The sequence below is a fragment of the Zonotrichia leucophrys genome, chromosome 14 (assembly GCF_028769735.1).
Source record: "Zonotrichia leucophrys gambelii isolate GWCS_2022_RI chromosome 14, RI_Zleu_2.0, whole genome shotgun sequence".
Lineage (NCBI taxonomy): Eukaryota > Metazoa > Chordata > Aves > Passeriformes > Passerellidae > Zonotrichia > Zonotrichia leucophrys.
In genome coordinates this window covers 15630545-15645716 of record NC_088184.1, presented here as the reverse complement: position 1 = coordinate 15645716, position 15172 = coordinate 15630545, and the positions used below count along the sequence as shown (strand labels likewise).

The following is a 15172-nucleotide window of genomic DNA, read 5'->3' as shown; positions in this document are numbered from 1 at the left end:
CAGTGCCACATCCAGCACATCGTGTCCCTTCAGCTCCTCACCGGGAGGAAAAAACTATTACAAAAATATTGCAGGCAGAGGACAGCACACCTGTCATGAATTTCCAGAAATATTTTGAAAAAAGTTTCATTAAAAAAAAAAGAACAAAAATAAAGTCCCCTAGAAAGACTTGGGGCTTCACCAGTTTAGGACCCAAAATAACTTTGGAATGGAAAACACTCGCACGAGGCTTTCCCTGGTCTGTGCAGAAATGACTCGGGCTGGTTTTGCAGCTGTGCCTCGGCTGCGCCTGTGTTCGCTGGCCCCGAGGGCAGCCCCGGGGCAGCGGGTGGGAGGGCACGGTGTCCCCGGTGCCCTGGCGGTGTCCCCGGTGCCCTGGGGGTGTCCCGGGTTGTGCCATGGCAGGGATGGGGAGCCGGCACTGTCCCAGAGGGAATTCTCTGCAGCAAACCCCAGCCGGCTGTTTTACTCCAGAGCCGCGAGGTTTATTTATCCCTCGCTCACTCTTGCTCATCTGTGTTTGCCAGCCAGATCGCACCGGTTGCCATCTGCAGGAAGCTGGAAATCGTTCTCTGGCTTTTCCCTCTCGGCTGCGGCTCCTGCGGCTCCTTCCTGCTCCTCGGGATCCGCAGCACCGGGACGGGCAGCGCCTGACCCCGGCCCGAGGGCGATCCTGCAGGGGCACAGAGCCCCCGGGAGCTTTTGGGGTTTTCCGTGGTGGTGTCTGTGGGGTTTTCCCGTGATGGTGTTCGTGGGCATTTCCTTGGGCACCGGGCCGTGCCCGCCCCCTGGCTGTGCCGTGTCCGGGCTGTGCCATGCCCGAGTTGTGCCGTGCCATACCCAGGCTGTGCCATGCCCGGGCTGTGCCATACCCAGGCTGTGCCATGCCCAGGCTGTGCCACGCCCAGGTTGTGCCCCGTCTCTCGGGGGTCGCGCTGTCACTGACACACTGCAGGGGCTCGGACCCCACCCCATTCCCCGCTCTCCCTCTCCATTCTTTCTCCCAGTGAACCCCAGCTGCTCCTGCACCCCAGGACAGCCCGTGCGATGCCACCCGGGCTCCCCAGTTGTTCTCCCTGCCCCGGGAACATGGAGGGTGAATTCTCCACAATCCCAAATGTTCCTGGCTCGCATCCATCAGGTCCTGCGAGCTCCTTTATTAAGGGACATTTGGATGCCAAGGGCCGTCCTGCTTTACCCCCACCTCACCCCGTTCATTCCAGATGGAATTTCCTCCCCTGAAAGGACCCGCCGGACTGGCAGCAGGTGCTCGGGTGTAATTAAATCGCGCTGCTCTTTCCGCTGCAACGGGAGCGCTCCAGGGGAATTCCCTGCCCGGGGGGACCCCCATTCCCTGGGATCCCCCACCCTGGGACCCCCGCCCGTGTCCGGGGTGGCTCCGGGGCAGCCGCGCTCCCGGCGCCCCGCCCGGCTCGGGATGTCGGGATGTCACCGTTCCCATGGCAACGGGAGTTCTGCAAAAAAAAAACCCAAACCAAAACAAGGAGGAAAGGAGCTGAGGGAAGAGCTCGCAACGGGAGGGGGCTGGGACAAGAGCAGCCCCGGGGTTCGGTCCCCAGAGACCCCCCCGGCCCACAGGGACATCCCGGGGATGCTCAGGGGGCCCGGAGCACGGCGGGGACACAACGGGGACTCTGCGGGCACCCACCGGCCCAGGCGGGAGGGACCCGGGCCCGGAGCCGTCAGACGGGCAGGACAGCCACTGCTGGGGCAGGGACACGGGGACACGGGGACACGGGGACACGGGGACACGGGGACAAGGGGCAAGGGGACAAGGGGACGGCCACCTCCCCAGCTCTCCTTTTGGAGCCCACCCCGGGGTGAGAGGCCCTGGCAGCTCAGCATCCCCTGCCAACGCCCCAGGTCTCCCTCGGGCCGAGCCGTGCCAGGCCGAGCCGTGCCAGGCCGAGCTCAGGGCGGGGACCCGGAGCAGAGGCAGCCCCGAGGCGCCAGAGCCGCCTCCATGCGCAGCCCGAGGGTTCCTCCATCAGCCCCGCGCGCTCCCTGCACAGTGTTGATCATTTTGATGGAGCATTTGTTTTAATTTCCCAAATGAGGAAGCAATCTTGTAAATATTGTGCGGTAATTAAAGCGGCTATTTATTGTGCGGCATTCTGGCTGCTGCCAGCGCGGAACTCGAGCAGCGTTCCCCCCGAGCCCTCGCTCCTGCCGGCCCCAGGCAGCCCGGGGTGACACGGAGCGCCCGCAGCTGCGGCCCCGCCGCTCGCTGGTGACAAACCGGGGCAGCCGGCAGCTCCCAGGGCTGAGGAACGGAGCCGGCAGCGACAGCAGCACCGGCTGCCGCTGAGGATGGCCGGGCTGACCCCCGGCTGCCGCTCTCGCCGCATTTGCATGAGCGCAAACGAGTTCTCGGAGGCTTTCCCGGCTGTGGTTTCTGTCTGTTATTTCTTCTCCACAAACATTCAAAGTGGCAAAAGCCCGAAAAAAATAACACTTGCAAATAAACGTCTGTGCAAATCCATTCTAAAACCCCTTTAAAATGTAAATCCTTCGGCTGAGCAGCGCTGGGCACAGGGAGCCTTCTGTGCTGGGTGTCAGCAGGGAGGAGTGGGGGTCTGCTCTCCCTGCACTGCGGGAATGGGGTACCCGGGGGTCCCCAGGGACAGCTCTGTGCCAGCCCCTCTCCAGGGAGCCCCAGGGGTGCCCGATGCCAGCGAGGGGAAATGAAAGATCAGTGCAGTGAGGAGGAGTGGGGGGGAATGGAGAAAGCCCCTCTTGCCACATTTCCCTCCCGGCAGCCTCGCCCCAGGGCCGTGCCCGCTCTGCCGCAGGGAGCAGAGTGGCACCGAGCGGGCACGGCCCTGGCACGAGGCTGGGAGTGTCCCCAGGAAACAGCGCCGGAGCAAAACCAGCTGGGGAGGCTCCTCGGGGCTCCGTGCACGGCCTGTGGGGCTGCTCTGGCCTGGGGCTTGGATTGGGGAGCACGGCAGGAACCGTGCTGGGGGTCTGCATGGGGACAGGGGGTGGCACAGTGATGGGGACACGGGGCAGTGCTGTGGGATTTGCCATGGGAGCCAGGGCCATGGCACAGCATCGAGAGGCGTGTCACGGTATTGAGGGCCATGGCACATCCCTGGGGAGGTAGCACGGTGCCGAGGGACGCTGCCCAGCCCCGCAGGAGCCCATACCCATCCCCACATCCCCACATCCCCATCCCCACATCCCCATCCCCACATCCCCACATCCCCACATCCCCACCCATCCCCACATCCCCATCCATCCCCATCCCCACATCCCCATCCCCACATCCCCACATCCCCACATCCCCATCCCCACATCCCCATCCCCACACCCCCACATCCCCATCCCCACATCCCCATCCCCACATCCCCACATCCCCATCCCCACATCCCCATCCCCACATCCCCATCCCCACACCCCCATCCCCACATCCCCACATCCCACACACCCCATCCCCACATCCCCACATCCCCATCCCCATCCCCATCCCCACTCCCCATCCCCACATCCCCATCCACCCCTCCCCACATCCCCACATCCACATCCCCACATCCCCACATCCACATTCCCACATCCCCACATCCACATCCTTACACCCCCATCCCCACATCCCCACACCCCCACATCCCCACATCCCCACATCCCCACATCCCCACATCCCCACATCCCCACATCCCCCACCCCCATTCCCACATCCCCACATCCCCACACCCCCATCCCCACACCCCCATCCCCACACCCCCATCCCCACATCCCCATCCCCACATCCCCACATCCCCACATCCCCACATCCCCACATCCCATCCCCATCCCCACATCCCCACATCCCCATCCCCACATCCCCACATCCCCATCCCGCCTGCAGCGGCTGCCGCAGCTTCCCCAGCGCTCCATCCCCACTCCCACTCCCGCATCCCTCGCTCCCCGCTCCCACATGCAGCTGCCAGCTCACGCGCAGAGCTGGCTCCGCGCGTCATCATCGCCACCTCCGCTGTCCCCACGCAGCCTCCCGGCCCCGCCCGGCCCCGCCCGGCCCGCAGCACCCCTGGGAGCCGCCGGCACCGGCACCGGGAGCTGCGGGGCTGGCACGGCTCCAGAGGGGAGCTGGGGGTTCGCTCTGCAGCCACTGCGGCTCTGCCTGATGGGAAACAGGAGCTAAAGGAGTAATTCAGCTCTTCTTTCCAGGCTGCGATTCCTCCAGCTGCAGGAAACCTTTGGAGCTGAGCAACAGGAGAATTCCCAGATGCCCTTCTAATAGTGCCCATCCATCCTAACCCCCCAGACATGTTCTGATAGTGCCCATCCATTCTAACCCCCCCAGCCACGCTCCTGGCACCCCTCCCTGGGCTGCATTGCTTGGGGCTGCTATTTTAGCGCCAGGCTTTGGGGGAACACACTGCCAGAGCCCTGCAACCCTGCCAAAGGGAGGCTTAGGGAGGCAAAACGCTGGGAGCCGATGCTTTCCCAGGCTGTGGGTGAGGGCTGCTGAGCAGCAGGCACAGGGAAGGGCTGGCTGTTCCTCTGCAGCACCCTGATCGTTCTCCCTGTGTTCCCAACGTGCTGGCACCGGGCACAGCTGGCGGCACCTGGGCCAGCGTGTGCCTGCTGTCTGTGCAGCCTCTGGCATTTCTCCCGAGTGCCCTGAGCTCATCTCAGCTTTCCATCATGCAGGGGCTGAGAGCTGGTGCCTCTGCAGCCCCTCATCTCGCAGTGACCATTGGCTGAGTGTTGGTGCCTGTCCAGCCCCTCACCTCAGCAATGACCACGCTGTGCCTGCCCCTGGCAGCAGAATCCTGCACCCACCTATTCCTGAGCTCCATCCCCACCCCTTTCCATCCCAGCAGGCACCAGAACCTGGGAAACCCCGGGCAACATCCCAGCAGATCCATGTGCTGATAAAAACACGGTGCAGACCCATGTCCAGGCCTGGTGCAGATTTAATTGAATGGGAATGAGATGTATTTTATGTCCTTAAAGCACATTAAGTGCTTGGAAGTTAATTGGTATTTAATTAGCATAAATCAAGCACTTTAATAATACTCAAGGAAAAACATCGTGGTGTTACAGATGCTTTATCAGAAGTCACCCTGACAAACGAAAGATGAGTGTGCCCAGCACATCAGCACACGAGGCTGTGCACGGGCTGTCCCTGTTGTCCCCCTGCTGTCCCCCCGCTGTCCCTGCTGTCCCTGCTGTCCCCTGCCCCCGGCACTGCAGGGACCTGCTGAGCCCCTGCCCTGCACCTCCGGGGAGAGGTGCCTTAAAACCGGGGTGCAGCAGGGAGATGGGGGTGGGCTGGATCTGGGGTGCAGGATGGATTTGGGGTGCCGGATGGATCTGGGGTGCAGGGCTCCGGGATGCAGGCAGTGCAGGATGGATTTGGGGCGCAGGATGGATCTGGGGTGCAGGAGAGAGCTGGGGTGCAGGATGGATTTGGGGTGCCGGATGGATCTGGGGTGCAGGAGAGAGCTGGGGTGCCGGATGGATCTGGGGTGCAGGGCTCCGGGATGCAGGCAGTGCAGGATGGATTTGGGGCGCAGAGTGGATTTGGGTGCAGGGTCCAGGCAGTAGCCGCGGTGCAGCAGGCTGCCCGGCGCAGAGCAGCCGCAGCCAAGCGCGTTTCCTGCGGGCCCGAGCATCCTCTCGAAAGGGGAAGGGGGAGCAGGAGGAGCCCGTCACGCCCGGGGCCCCAGCCCCGCTCCCACCGAGCGCTGCACCCCAGCGGGGCGGGGACACGCTGGGGACCCCCAGCACCCGCTCCCCACGGGCTCCCTTCGCGGAGGAAGCTGAGATTCTGCTCCGTGTTTGGTTCGGCATTTCGGTGCCGTTGCCATGCCAACCGTCCCGGTGACATCGCCGTGCTGTTTGTCTCCTTTCGGGGCTGCACCATTTTCCTCCCGGGGTGAGCAGCTCCGGGTCCCGCTCACCTGGAGCCGCCCGGGGCTCCTGCCCAGCCCGGGGGTGCCGCAGCCGCCCCCTCCCACCCAGCCAGGGACGCTCCATCCCCGGCCCTCCCTCACCCCTGCAGCTCCGCAGCGCTGTCCTTCCCCTGAAACCATCTCTGTGCCAGCCTGTGCCCTGCGAGGGTCACCTCCCGGCACGGCAGAGTAGGAAACGAGCTGAAAATAGAGCGGTGACATTGGCAGCGCCCTGCCAGCCCCACGGGGACAGCTGGGAACTGCCCTGGCACTGCCAGAGCCGCCGGCGAGAGCGGGAGGAGGCGGCTGCCCAGCGGGCACAGGGCTCCTGTGGGTGCCCGGGCACAGCTCTGGGGGTCAGACACGGCACAGGGGAAGTGCCAGAGCAGCCTGGGGCACCACGAGGCTGCTCCCGGTGAGGCAGTGCCAGGGCAGGGCTGGCAGAGCCCCGTTTCCATCCTCCCTCAGGAGGAACCGTGGATGGCCCAGGGGTGCCAGGGAGGTGCCAGGGGGGCAGGAGGAAGGGAAGGAGCAGGGGCAGGAGGTTCCACACTGGCAGGGCTGGGCTGGGCCGTGCCCGCTGCCCACGGGCAGGGCCCTGTGCCCGCTGTCACTTCAGCAGCAGGCGGGTGGCCTGGTCACCCAGCAGGAGCCTTTGGGAGGAAAAACAGAAATCTGGGATCAGTGTTTCTGCCGTGGCAAGGGTACAACAGGGACACGGGGACAGCACCAGCCCGAGGCTGATTCACCACACGAGACACGGGTGAAGCAAAGGCACGTGTGGGCACAGGCTGGGCCTTTGCTGCCCCCCTGTCCTCATGGGAAGGAAAAGGGAAAGGAGCCCCCAGCCTTGGACACCCCTCTGGAAAAGCATCAGCTGGGAGCCCTGCCCGATGGAAGGGGCAGCAGAGGCAAAGGGAGGCTCAGGGTGCCAGGGTGGCAGTGCCATGCAGGTGCCACGTACCTCACCAGCCCCCCGACCAGCAGCGCGGCCAGCATGGGCCCTACCCAGTAGACCCAGTGGTAGTTCCAGCAGTTCGCCACCAGAGCCGGCCCGAAGGCTCGGGCTGGGTTCATGCAGGCTCCGGACACGCCGCCCCTGCAAGGGGACAAGGGGAGCGCGGTGGCTGCGACATCCCAGGGGACACGGGGCAGCAGCATCCCCTCAGTGCGGGATGGGCAATGGGGCAGTGGGGTGGGCAGTAGGATCCCCCCTCCTCCCTGGACCCTTCCCGGGGCTCAGGTGGGCGCTGGGCTCGGGCCAGGGCAGCCAGGCTCTGCTCATGGAGGCTGCATGGCTCTCACGGCTCACACACGGGAGCAGGGCAGCAGCAATCGCAGCTTTAGGGTAAATATTTGCCGAGGGGTTTGTGCAAACACGGCCCGGGGTGCTGCCGGAGTGGTGAGCGCTGCCTGAACACAGCGCCCATTAACATCGCTAATTGCAATGTGCGCTCGTTATCCTGGCACAGTGGCACCGGAGCCTGGCAGCGCTGCCAGCGGTGCGGGGACACGAGGGACACAAAGCCCCCTGTTTGCTCAGGGCTTCCCAGGGCAAACACGGCCCGGCAGGCCCGGGGTTGTGTTATCACCCACGGTGCGGGCTCAGGGGCTGCGGGGACACGTGCGGGATGAGCTGGGGCTGCTCCTGCTCCAGGCTGAGCCCGGGCTGCTCCTGCCCCATCAGCTCTCCCAAACGGCCAGAGCACCCACTGGGCTCATTTCATGGACTCCCCGGTCAGGGGAGGGCCCTTGGTGTGGCAGGGGGGCAGGTCTGTCCCATCCCATCCCATGCCATCCCATCCCATGGATCCCATCCCATCCCATCCCATCCCATCCCATCCCATCCCATCCCATCCCATCCCATCCCATCCCATCCCATCCCATCCCATCCCATCCCATGGATCCCATCCCATGGATCCCATCCCAGGTGCAGCAGGTCGGGGTGGGATTTGGGGTGCCCCTATGGAGGATGCTCAGAGTTGCCCCCCTTCCACCCCACACCCCGGGTCCCTCCTGAGCCCTGCCCGGTGCCAGCAGCCCCTGGTGGCTCTATGGGGACAGGGGACAGGGGTCCCGGGGACAGGGACAGGCCAGGCTCTCACCCCGCCAGGATCCCGGCCGTGACGGTGAGGCCGATGCACAGCGGGGCCAGCGGGGTGCGGGTGCTGCCGTTCACGGCTCCCATGCACACCACGAGCAGCAGGAAGGAGCTGAGCACGATCTCGGCCCCCAGCACGGCCGGGAGCTGCTCTGGGGCCGTGGGACCGCCCGGGGCTCCGCCGCTGGCGTTGCTGAAGCGCTCGCTCGGTGCCACCGCCTGCGGGAGAGCCGGCCGTGCCCAGGCTGTGCCCAGGCTGTGCCCGTGCCAGCACACGGGCTCGCCGCCTGCCGGGGCAGCGTGGGCGGCTTAAAGAGGAGCTAAACTGCGGGGGGAGAGGGAGCCCCGAGCACCTGGCACGAACACACCCGACTGAGGAGGCTCCGGGCACCGCTGGGCACCGGGGGCACCGCTCCAGGCAGGGGGAGAGCCCCGGTGCCCGGGGGATGTGGGGTCTCACAGTGCTGGGAACGGGCAGCACCGAACCCAAATGGACCCCGGGGCACAGTGCTGGGGGAACGGGCACGGGGAAAGGGCTGGGGGGGCACGGCAGTGCTGCAGAGGCACCCCGAGTCCTCCTGTACCCCCTCAGAGGGCACAGCAAACTCCACAGAGCAGAGGTTTGCTGGCCCCAGAGCCCGCAGCAGGCTGGGGAGGCCAGGCCAGCTGTGGCAGGGCAGGGACAGTGTCAGGTCTGTACCTTTGCCAGGCCAGCTGTGGCAGGGCAGGGACAGTCCCGGGTCTGTACCTTTGCCAGGCCAGCCGTGACAGGCAGGGACACTCCCCCCGCCCCAGGGACACCCCCGGTCCGTACCTTTGCCAGGCCAGCCCCGATGACCCCTCCGCAGAGCTGGCACAGGCAGTAGGGGATGAGCAGGGTGACGCGCAGCCCCCCGAGCAGCCACACGGCCAGGGACACGGCGGGGTTGAAGTGGCCTCCGCTGCCGAGGGGACAGAGAGAGAGGAGCATCAGTGAGGGGCTCACCCTGCACGGGGCTCCTGCCATGGCCCGGAGCCACGGATGCTTTCCCAGTTTGCAGGAAAGCAGGATCCAGCTGTTCCCTCTCTGCAGAGCAGCAGCAGCAGGGTGGGCACACAGCCCCTCCTGCAGGGCCACAGGGACAGTCTGGGGGACAGGGTTTGGGGCTGTGTCACTGTGAGCAGCTCTGCCAGGGCAGCTGTGGGCAGAGGGGGCTGGCAGAGCTGCAGTGCTGGGGCTGGCACAGCCTGGCAGAGCTGCAGGAATGCAGGAGTGCTGGGGCTGGCACAGCCTGGCAGAGCTGCAGGAATGCAGGGCTGGGGCTGGCACCAGCCTGGCAGGACATCCCCCATCAGAGCAGGGCTCTCAGTACCAGACCCAAATCCTTCACCTCAAAAAGCACAAGCCAGTCAGACACAGAGACCCTCTAATTAATAGTGATTACCATGAGACACGGGTTAATGAACAGGTTTCATAACTGATCAGCCTGGTAATTGCTGGTGATGAGTCAGAGAGTCTGGGATCCATCAGCACATCTGACTGCTCAGCTGGGACTGAGCCCCGGGAGAGCAGGGAGCTGGGCTGCTCGGGGCTGTGCCAGGGCTGGGCAGGGCTGGGCAGGGCTGGGAGGGAGCCTGGGCACAGGGGGGACACAAACCCACCTGGGAGCAGCCTGGATGGGGAACCCATCCCGGGCAGGGCTCCTCTCCAGCCTCCCTGGGCTCAGTCCTTGTTGGGGAAATCCTTCCTTGGGCTCAATCCTTCCCTGGACAATCCCTCCCTGGGCTCAATCCTTCCCTGGAGGGTGGGCAGCCCTGGCACAGGTGCCCAGAGAATGAGGCCGCCCCTGCATCCCTGGCAGTGCCCAAGATCAGGCTGGACAGGGCTTGGAGCACCCTGGGACAGTGGAAGTTTTCCCTGCCCATGAATTTGGTGGATTTAAGGTCTCTCTACTCCAAAGCCTTTCAGGATTCAGTGTGAAGTGCAGCCCCCCACCCGAAGCCCCCAGTGCTGCTGCCCTGGTTCCCCATGCCAGGTCTGTGCAGCAGGGCCCAGCACAGGCACTGTGGGTCAGCAGTTCCCCTGCACAAACCCCACCAGGGCTGCTCTCCCTCCCACCAGGCACTGCTGAGTTATCCCTCATGGCTCTGGGGTCCAGGGCCTGATGCTGGCCAGGCCAGGACAGCCTGGGAGCCCCATCCCTGCAGCTGACACAGGAAAGGCAATGAACCCCCCAGGGGCTCTCCCAGCCTCTTCCTTGGGGATAAATCCACATCTCAGCTCCACACAACAGCTTTTCAACGAGCAGATTTCTCTAAATGCTGCTTTTGAGTAATTGAAATCCCCTTTTAATTTTTTACCTGAAAATACCCAGAGGAGGAGCACAGCTGGGTCAAAATGTTTTGCTCTGACATCCTTGTGAAAGGAATCATCTCAGCTTCACAGAGAATCACAAAATCACAGAATGCCTTGGGCTGCAGGGGCCCTTAAATATCTCCTAGCTCCAACTCCCAGGGGAGAACGCTCCCGTTGCAGCCTGACCATTTTATGAAAAGGGGCTAAAAACGGAAACACTGCAATCCAAAGCCAGGTGAGCAGCCCAAACCCACAGTGCTATGGGTGCCACCAAAGATGCCACCACCACTGCCACCACCCCCAAAGGGCCACGCTGCCCACCAGGAGCTCCAAAGGGGCATTCCATGCCCTGTGTCCCTTACCTGATGTCCCCAACCCCTGTGCCAGGGCCACCCCCTGTTCCCCGTGTCCCTTACCTGATGTCCCCAACCCCTGTGCCAGGGCCACCCCCTGTTCCCCGTGTCCCTTACCTGATGTCCCCCAGCACGGCCACGGTGGCAGCCAGGGCCAGCCCGTGTGCCAGGGCGGGCTGCAGCCTGCCCGTGCCCCCTGGCTCCTCCAGCACTGCCAGGCAGCCCGTGAAGATGAAGAGGGCAGTGCCCAGCAGCTCTGCCAGGCACGGCTGCACGTGGCGCTCGAAGCGGGGCAGCCGTGGCGCTGAGGGCTTGGCCTGGGCATCCATCAGCTCCTGCAGTGGGCAGGGGTGCCCAGGAATGCCCTGCACAGCCCGGGGCACGGCTGGGCACAGCTGGAGCACAGCTGGCTCTGCAGGACCCTCAGCAGGGACCCACCCCAGGGCTCCCCCCGAGTCTGACAGGCGGCTCCGCACGGGAGGCTCTAAATACAGATTGGATTTGCATTGCTAAGGGAAAAAAAGGGGCCATAAAAGCTGCAGGGCCGGCCCCCAGGGGTATCAAAGCTCGTTATCGCTGCCACGCCGTGCTTCAAGGCTGGGGGGTTCTCCCTTGCTGGTGCTGGGGTGGTGTGAGGGGCTCTGCCAAGGGTCGGGAGGGGGTTCCTGCCCTGCACAGGTGGCACCTGTGCCCAGCCCTGGGGCCTGCAGGAGCCACTGGGGAACAGCCTGGGGCTCTGCTGGAGCCCAGAACCCCAGGCTGGCTCAGGAGGGAAGGGAGCTCTGAGAAACTGCAGCTGGAACTGAGAAACTGCTGCAGTGCTCTGAGGCACTGAAGCGCTTTGGGCATCTTGTGCCAGCCCCTGCCCTGGGCAGGGGCACCTTCCACTGTCCGCAGCCATGGGGCACTGCCAGGGATCCAGGGGCAGCCCCAGCTGCTCTGGGCACCCTGTGCCAGGCCTGCCCACCCTGTGAGTGGAGACCACCAGTCCAAACTCCTGTAAAGCTCAGCCCACATCCTGCCCAGGGTGCCAAGGCTGGGGGTTCCTGTTCCTCCTGCACTGCTCTCAATAAAGATGAGGGCAGCGGTGCCAGGGGATCCAGCAGCCACTGCAAAGTTGGCATTGATCAAACATTGATTAAACATCAACACTGATTAAACCCTGCCTAAACCCTCCTCATCCCAGCAGGGATCACTGCAGGAACAGCAGATTCAGCCAGGGCAGGGGGAATGGGGCACCCCCAGGTACCAGCAGGTCACAGCCCACAGCTCCCAGCAGGACCAGCAAGGGCTCACTGGGGGGGTTTGAGCTGGGCTGAAGGGATCCAGATGTGGCTGATTTGGGGTATTGACTGAGAGGGATCAGTGTGACCCCCCACCCAGAGATGGGCACTGCCAGGGTGATGCCAGGGCAGCTCCTGGAGCAGCAGGAATGTGCCCAGGAGCCAGGCAGGGACCAGCCCAGCCCTGCAGGATGGGCCCTGAGCCTGGAGCAAGCACCTGCAGCCCGTGTTTGTGCTGCTGTGGGGACTGGGGCTTGCAGGAGCTCTTCTCTCCTGTCAGCAGGTAAAGAACCACCCTGGTTTATGGTGTTGTCACAAGGCCCTGGGGATGGGAAGGAAATTTCCACTGCCTGTCCCTGTGGCCACGCTGCTGACAGGGGTCAGGCAGGAGAATCCCAGTGAGGGCACCTCTGAATGAGCCCCCCCTGACCCAGTGCCCTCCAGGAGCTTCCTCCTACAGCCAGGAGCTCCTGGCATCGCTGATAGACACAGCTGGCATGTGGAGAGTGACAGCTGGGTCTGCCTGGCCTGGGGGCCCCCATGAACCCCCAGAGCTGTGGGACCCCCAGGGCCTGATCCAATCCCATCAGCTCCCAGGGCACCGTGTCCCAGGGCCAGCTTCCCACAGCTCCATGGAACCCATCTGTCCCATGGCTCCCTGCATGACCAGTGCTCCTTTGGGAAGAAATTGCACTTGGGCAGAAGGAATCCAGATTTCAGTTATTTTTGGGGTGTTTATTATGAGAGATCAATGTAACACACTTCCAGATCTCAGCTGCTCCTTCCTTGCAGCAGCTCCCAGGGCACTGTGCAGGCGCTGCCAGGAGCTGGGCTGTCCCAGACCCCAATCCCAGACCCCAGATCCCAGACCCCAGATTCTATATCCCAGACCCCAATCCTAGACCCCACAGCAGCAGGGGTGAGCCCCAGCAGCCCCAGGACCCTCGCTGGCCAGCAAAGGCAGCCAGGTGGCAGATCCAGGTGCTGCTGGGTGCCCCCTGGCACAGGAGGTGCCCAGGCTGGTGCCACCGTGCCCACACTCTGCTCCCAGCACCGTAGCAGCCTCAGAGCACAGCAAGGTCACAGCCCACAGCCAGGATTAACCCCTGTCCTTGGCTTTTAAACATTTACCACTCTGGGGAGCGGGATGTTTGCCTGAGCCCTGAGGAGGAAATGCTCCACATTGAGGCCACAAAGGCTTCAGTTCCTGCTGAGCACGGGCCTGAGACAGCACTGAACAAAGGCACAGCCCTGAGGGAAGGGTTCCCTTGGGTGGGAGCCTCAGCACCTGCCCCGTGCCCACAGGTGCCCCAGGATGCCAAGGGCAGAGCCCTGCCCTGAGCAGGAGATGGAATCCTCAGCACCAAGGTTTGCTCATACGGAAACTCTGCCCGTGGGAAAAGGCGTGGGGATGAGAACAGATAAATCTGTTCCTATCAGCAGACACTTATTTTTGTCCTTGTTTGGGCTTGCACCGATTTGTTAGATAAGTGACAATAGCAACTGTGTCAATTAGTACAGGAAGTGGTGGCACCAAGCAAGCCAAGGCTTCCAGAAATGGTTTTTAGGAATCACAGGGAGCGTTTCCCTCACCCATGCACCTGGGCAGGACAGCCAGAACACCCCAGTTTTATCCACCCCCAGTGTTTCACTCCTCCCCTCATTTCACTGAGCAGATCTGCCACCTTCCCTTTGCTTTCCCAAACAAACCAAGGCACCCAAGTGAGGATCTGCAGAGAGAACCAGATCTGAGGGTTGGATGATCTTTAATGTCCTTTCCAACCCAAACCATTCTGGGGTTCTAAACCCAAAGCACCCAAACTGCAACAAGCACTGAGGCAGGCACTAAAGGACATCACTGAGTGCTGTTAACACAGTCCCAGAACCCCAGGCTGGTTTGGGTTGGAAACTGAATCCCACCTGTGCCAGGGCCCCCCACCCTCCCAGGGAAGGATCTCATCCTAAAATCCAATCTAAACCTCCTCCCTGCCAGTTTGAATTCATTCCCTTTTTCCTGTCACTCCAAGCTCTTGAAGCGCTTTGAGTGCTCTCTGTGAATCGGCCCTGGTACATTTTAAACACCAGAATTCCAGCTGGCATCCATAGAAAACTCATTCCAAAGCATTCTGGCGCTGCACAGCGTGGTGCTGCAAGGAAAGGCCCAGCGAATGCAGCACGGGGTCAGCTCTTTCAGGGAGCCATAAAGAACCAGAGCAGCTCCTCTGACACTGCCTTATCTTCCCCGTTTATCTGAGAGTCCCCGGGATTACACAAGGGGCTGAAAGAGAACTTGCAGAATGGTTTGCAGGGATTACACAAGGGGCTGAAAGAGAACTTCAGAATGGTTTGCAGTGCACAGGTGAGGTGACCTCTGCCCCTCGCAGAGCCCTCTTGTGTAAGAGTTTTCCTCCCATTGCTGTCTCAGAGCAGATGGAAATTTCCAGGGATCCCCAGGGCGGGCTGAGCGCTGCCTGCTGCAGAGCAGGGATGGAGCTGTGTCAGTCCCACAGCCCAGAATGGTGTTTGAGCTGGCAAATCACCACCCAGGCCTTAATTCTGCTATTTCACATTCTTAATTCTGGTGCTTAGCATTAAATCCACCAAGGTCCCCCAGAAGGGGTGGATGCTGCTGGTGCCCCCCAGCCCTGCACATCTTCCCTGCAATCACCTGGCCCCGGGCTGTCCTGGTTATTTCCATCCTCAATAACCACATTCTCCTGTGCCCAGCAGCCCAGGCACCTGAAAACTGTGTAAACTCAAAACAGGAGCTGGTCACTGCAGAGGGGCTGAAACCCCATGCACTGAGCCACCCACTGCTCTTCCTTCAGCTCCTAACGCTGGGCAAGCCCTGGAAGTTAAACAACTGAACTGCCTGGAAGGCACCTTCATTTATCATCTGTGCAGAGCGAGCAGGCCATGCTCAGGGATGGGCAACGTGGATGGACACAGGGGCAGGGCAGGGGCACCACCCAGAGCAGGGGTCCACAGCCAGGAGGGGTTCCTGGCTCCTGGTGAACTGTCAGGGGCAGGCAGCACTGCCTGACTGTGCCAGGGACGCAGGACCAGCCTCCTCCTGAGCAAAGCTTCCCATCCCCTTCCCCATTCTGGGAGCCCATCCTGAGCAGGGCTCCTCTCCAGCCTCTCAGGGCACAATCCTTCCCTGGCACAGGTGCCCAGAG

General features: G+C 62.8%; 1 protein-coding gene across 1 annotated transcript; it reads right to left on the bottom strand.

The window, feature by feature from the left end:
• Window positions 1-6161: 6161 nt before the first annotated feature.
• Window positions 6162-11039, bottom strand: AQP8 (aquaporin 8). The gene is made up of 5 exons (XM_064726238.1): window positions 10828-11039; window positions 8837-8963; window positions 8027-8241; window positions 6886-7020; window positions 6162-6574 (listed from the first exon to the last, which is right to left on the bottom strand). The coding sequence occupies exons 1-5, from the start codon at window positions 11037-11039 to the stop codon at window positions 6532-6534; spliced, it is 732 nt and encodes a 243-aa protein (XP_064582308.1). The 3' UTR covers window positions 6162-6531.
• Window positions 11040-15172: the final 4133 nt, after the last annotated feature.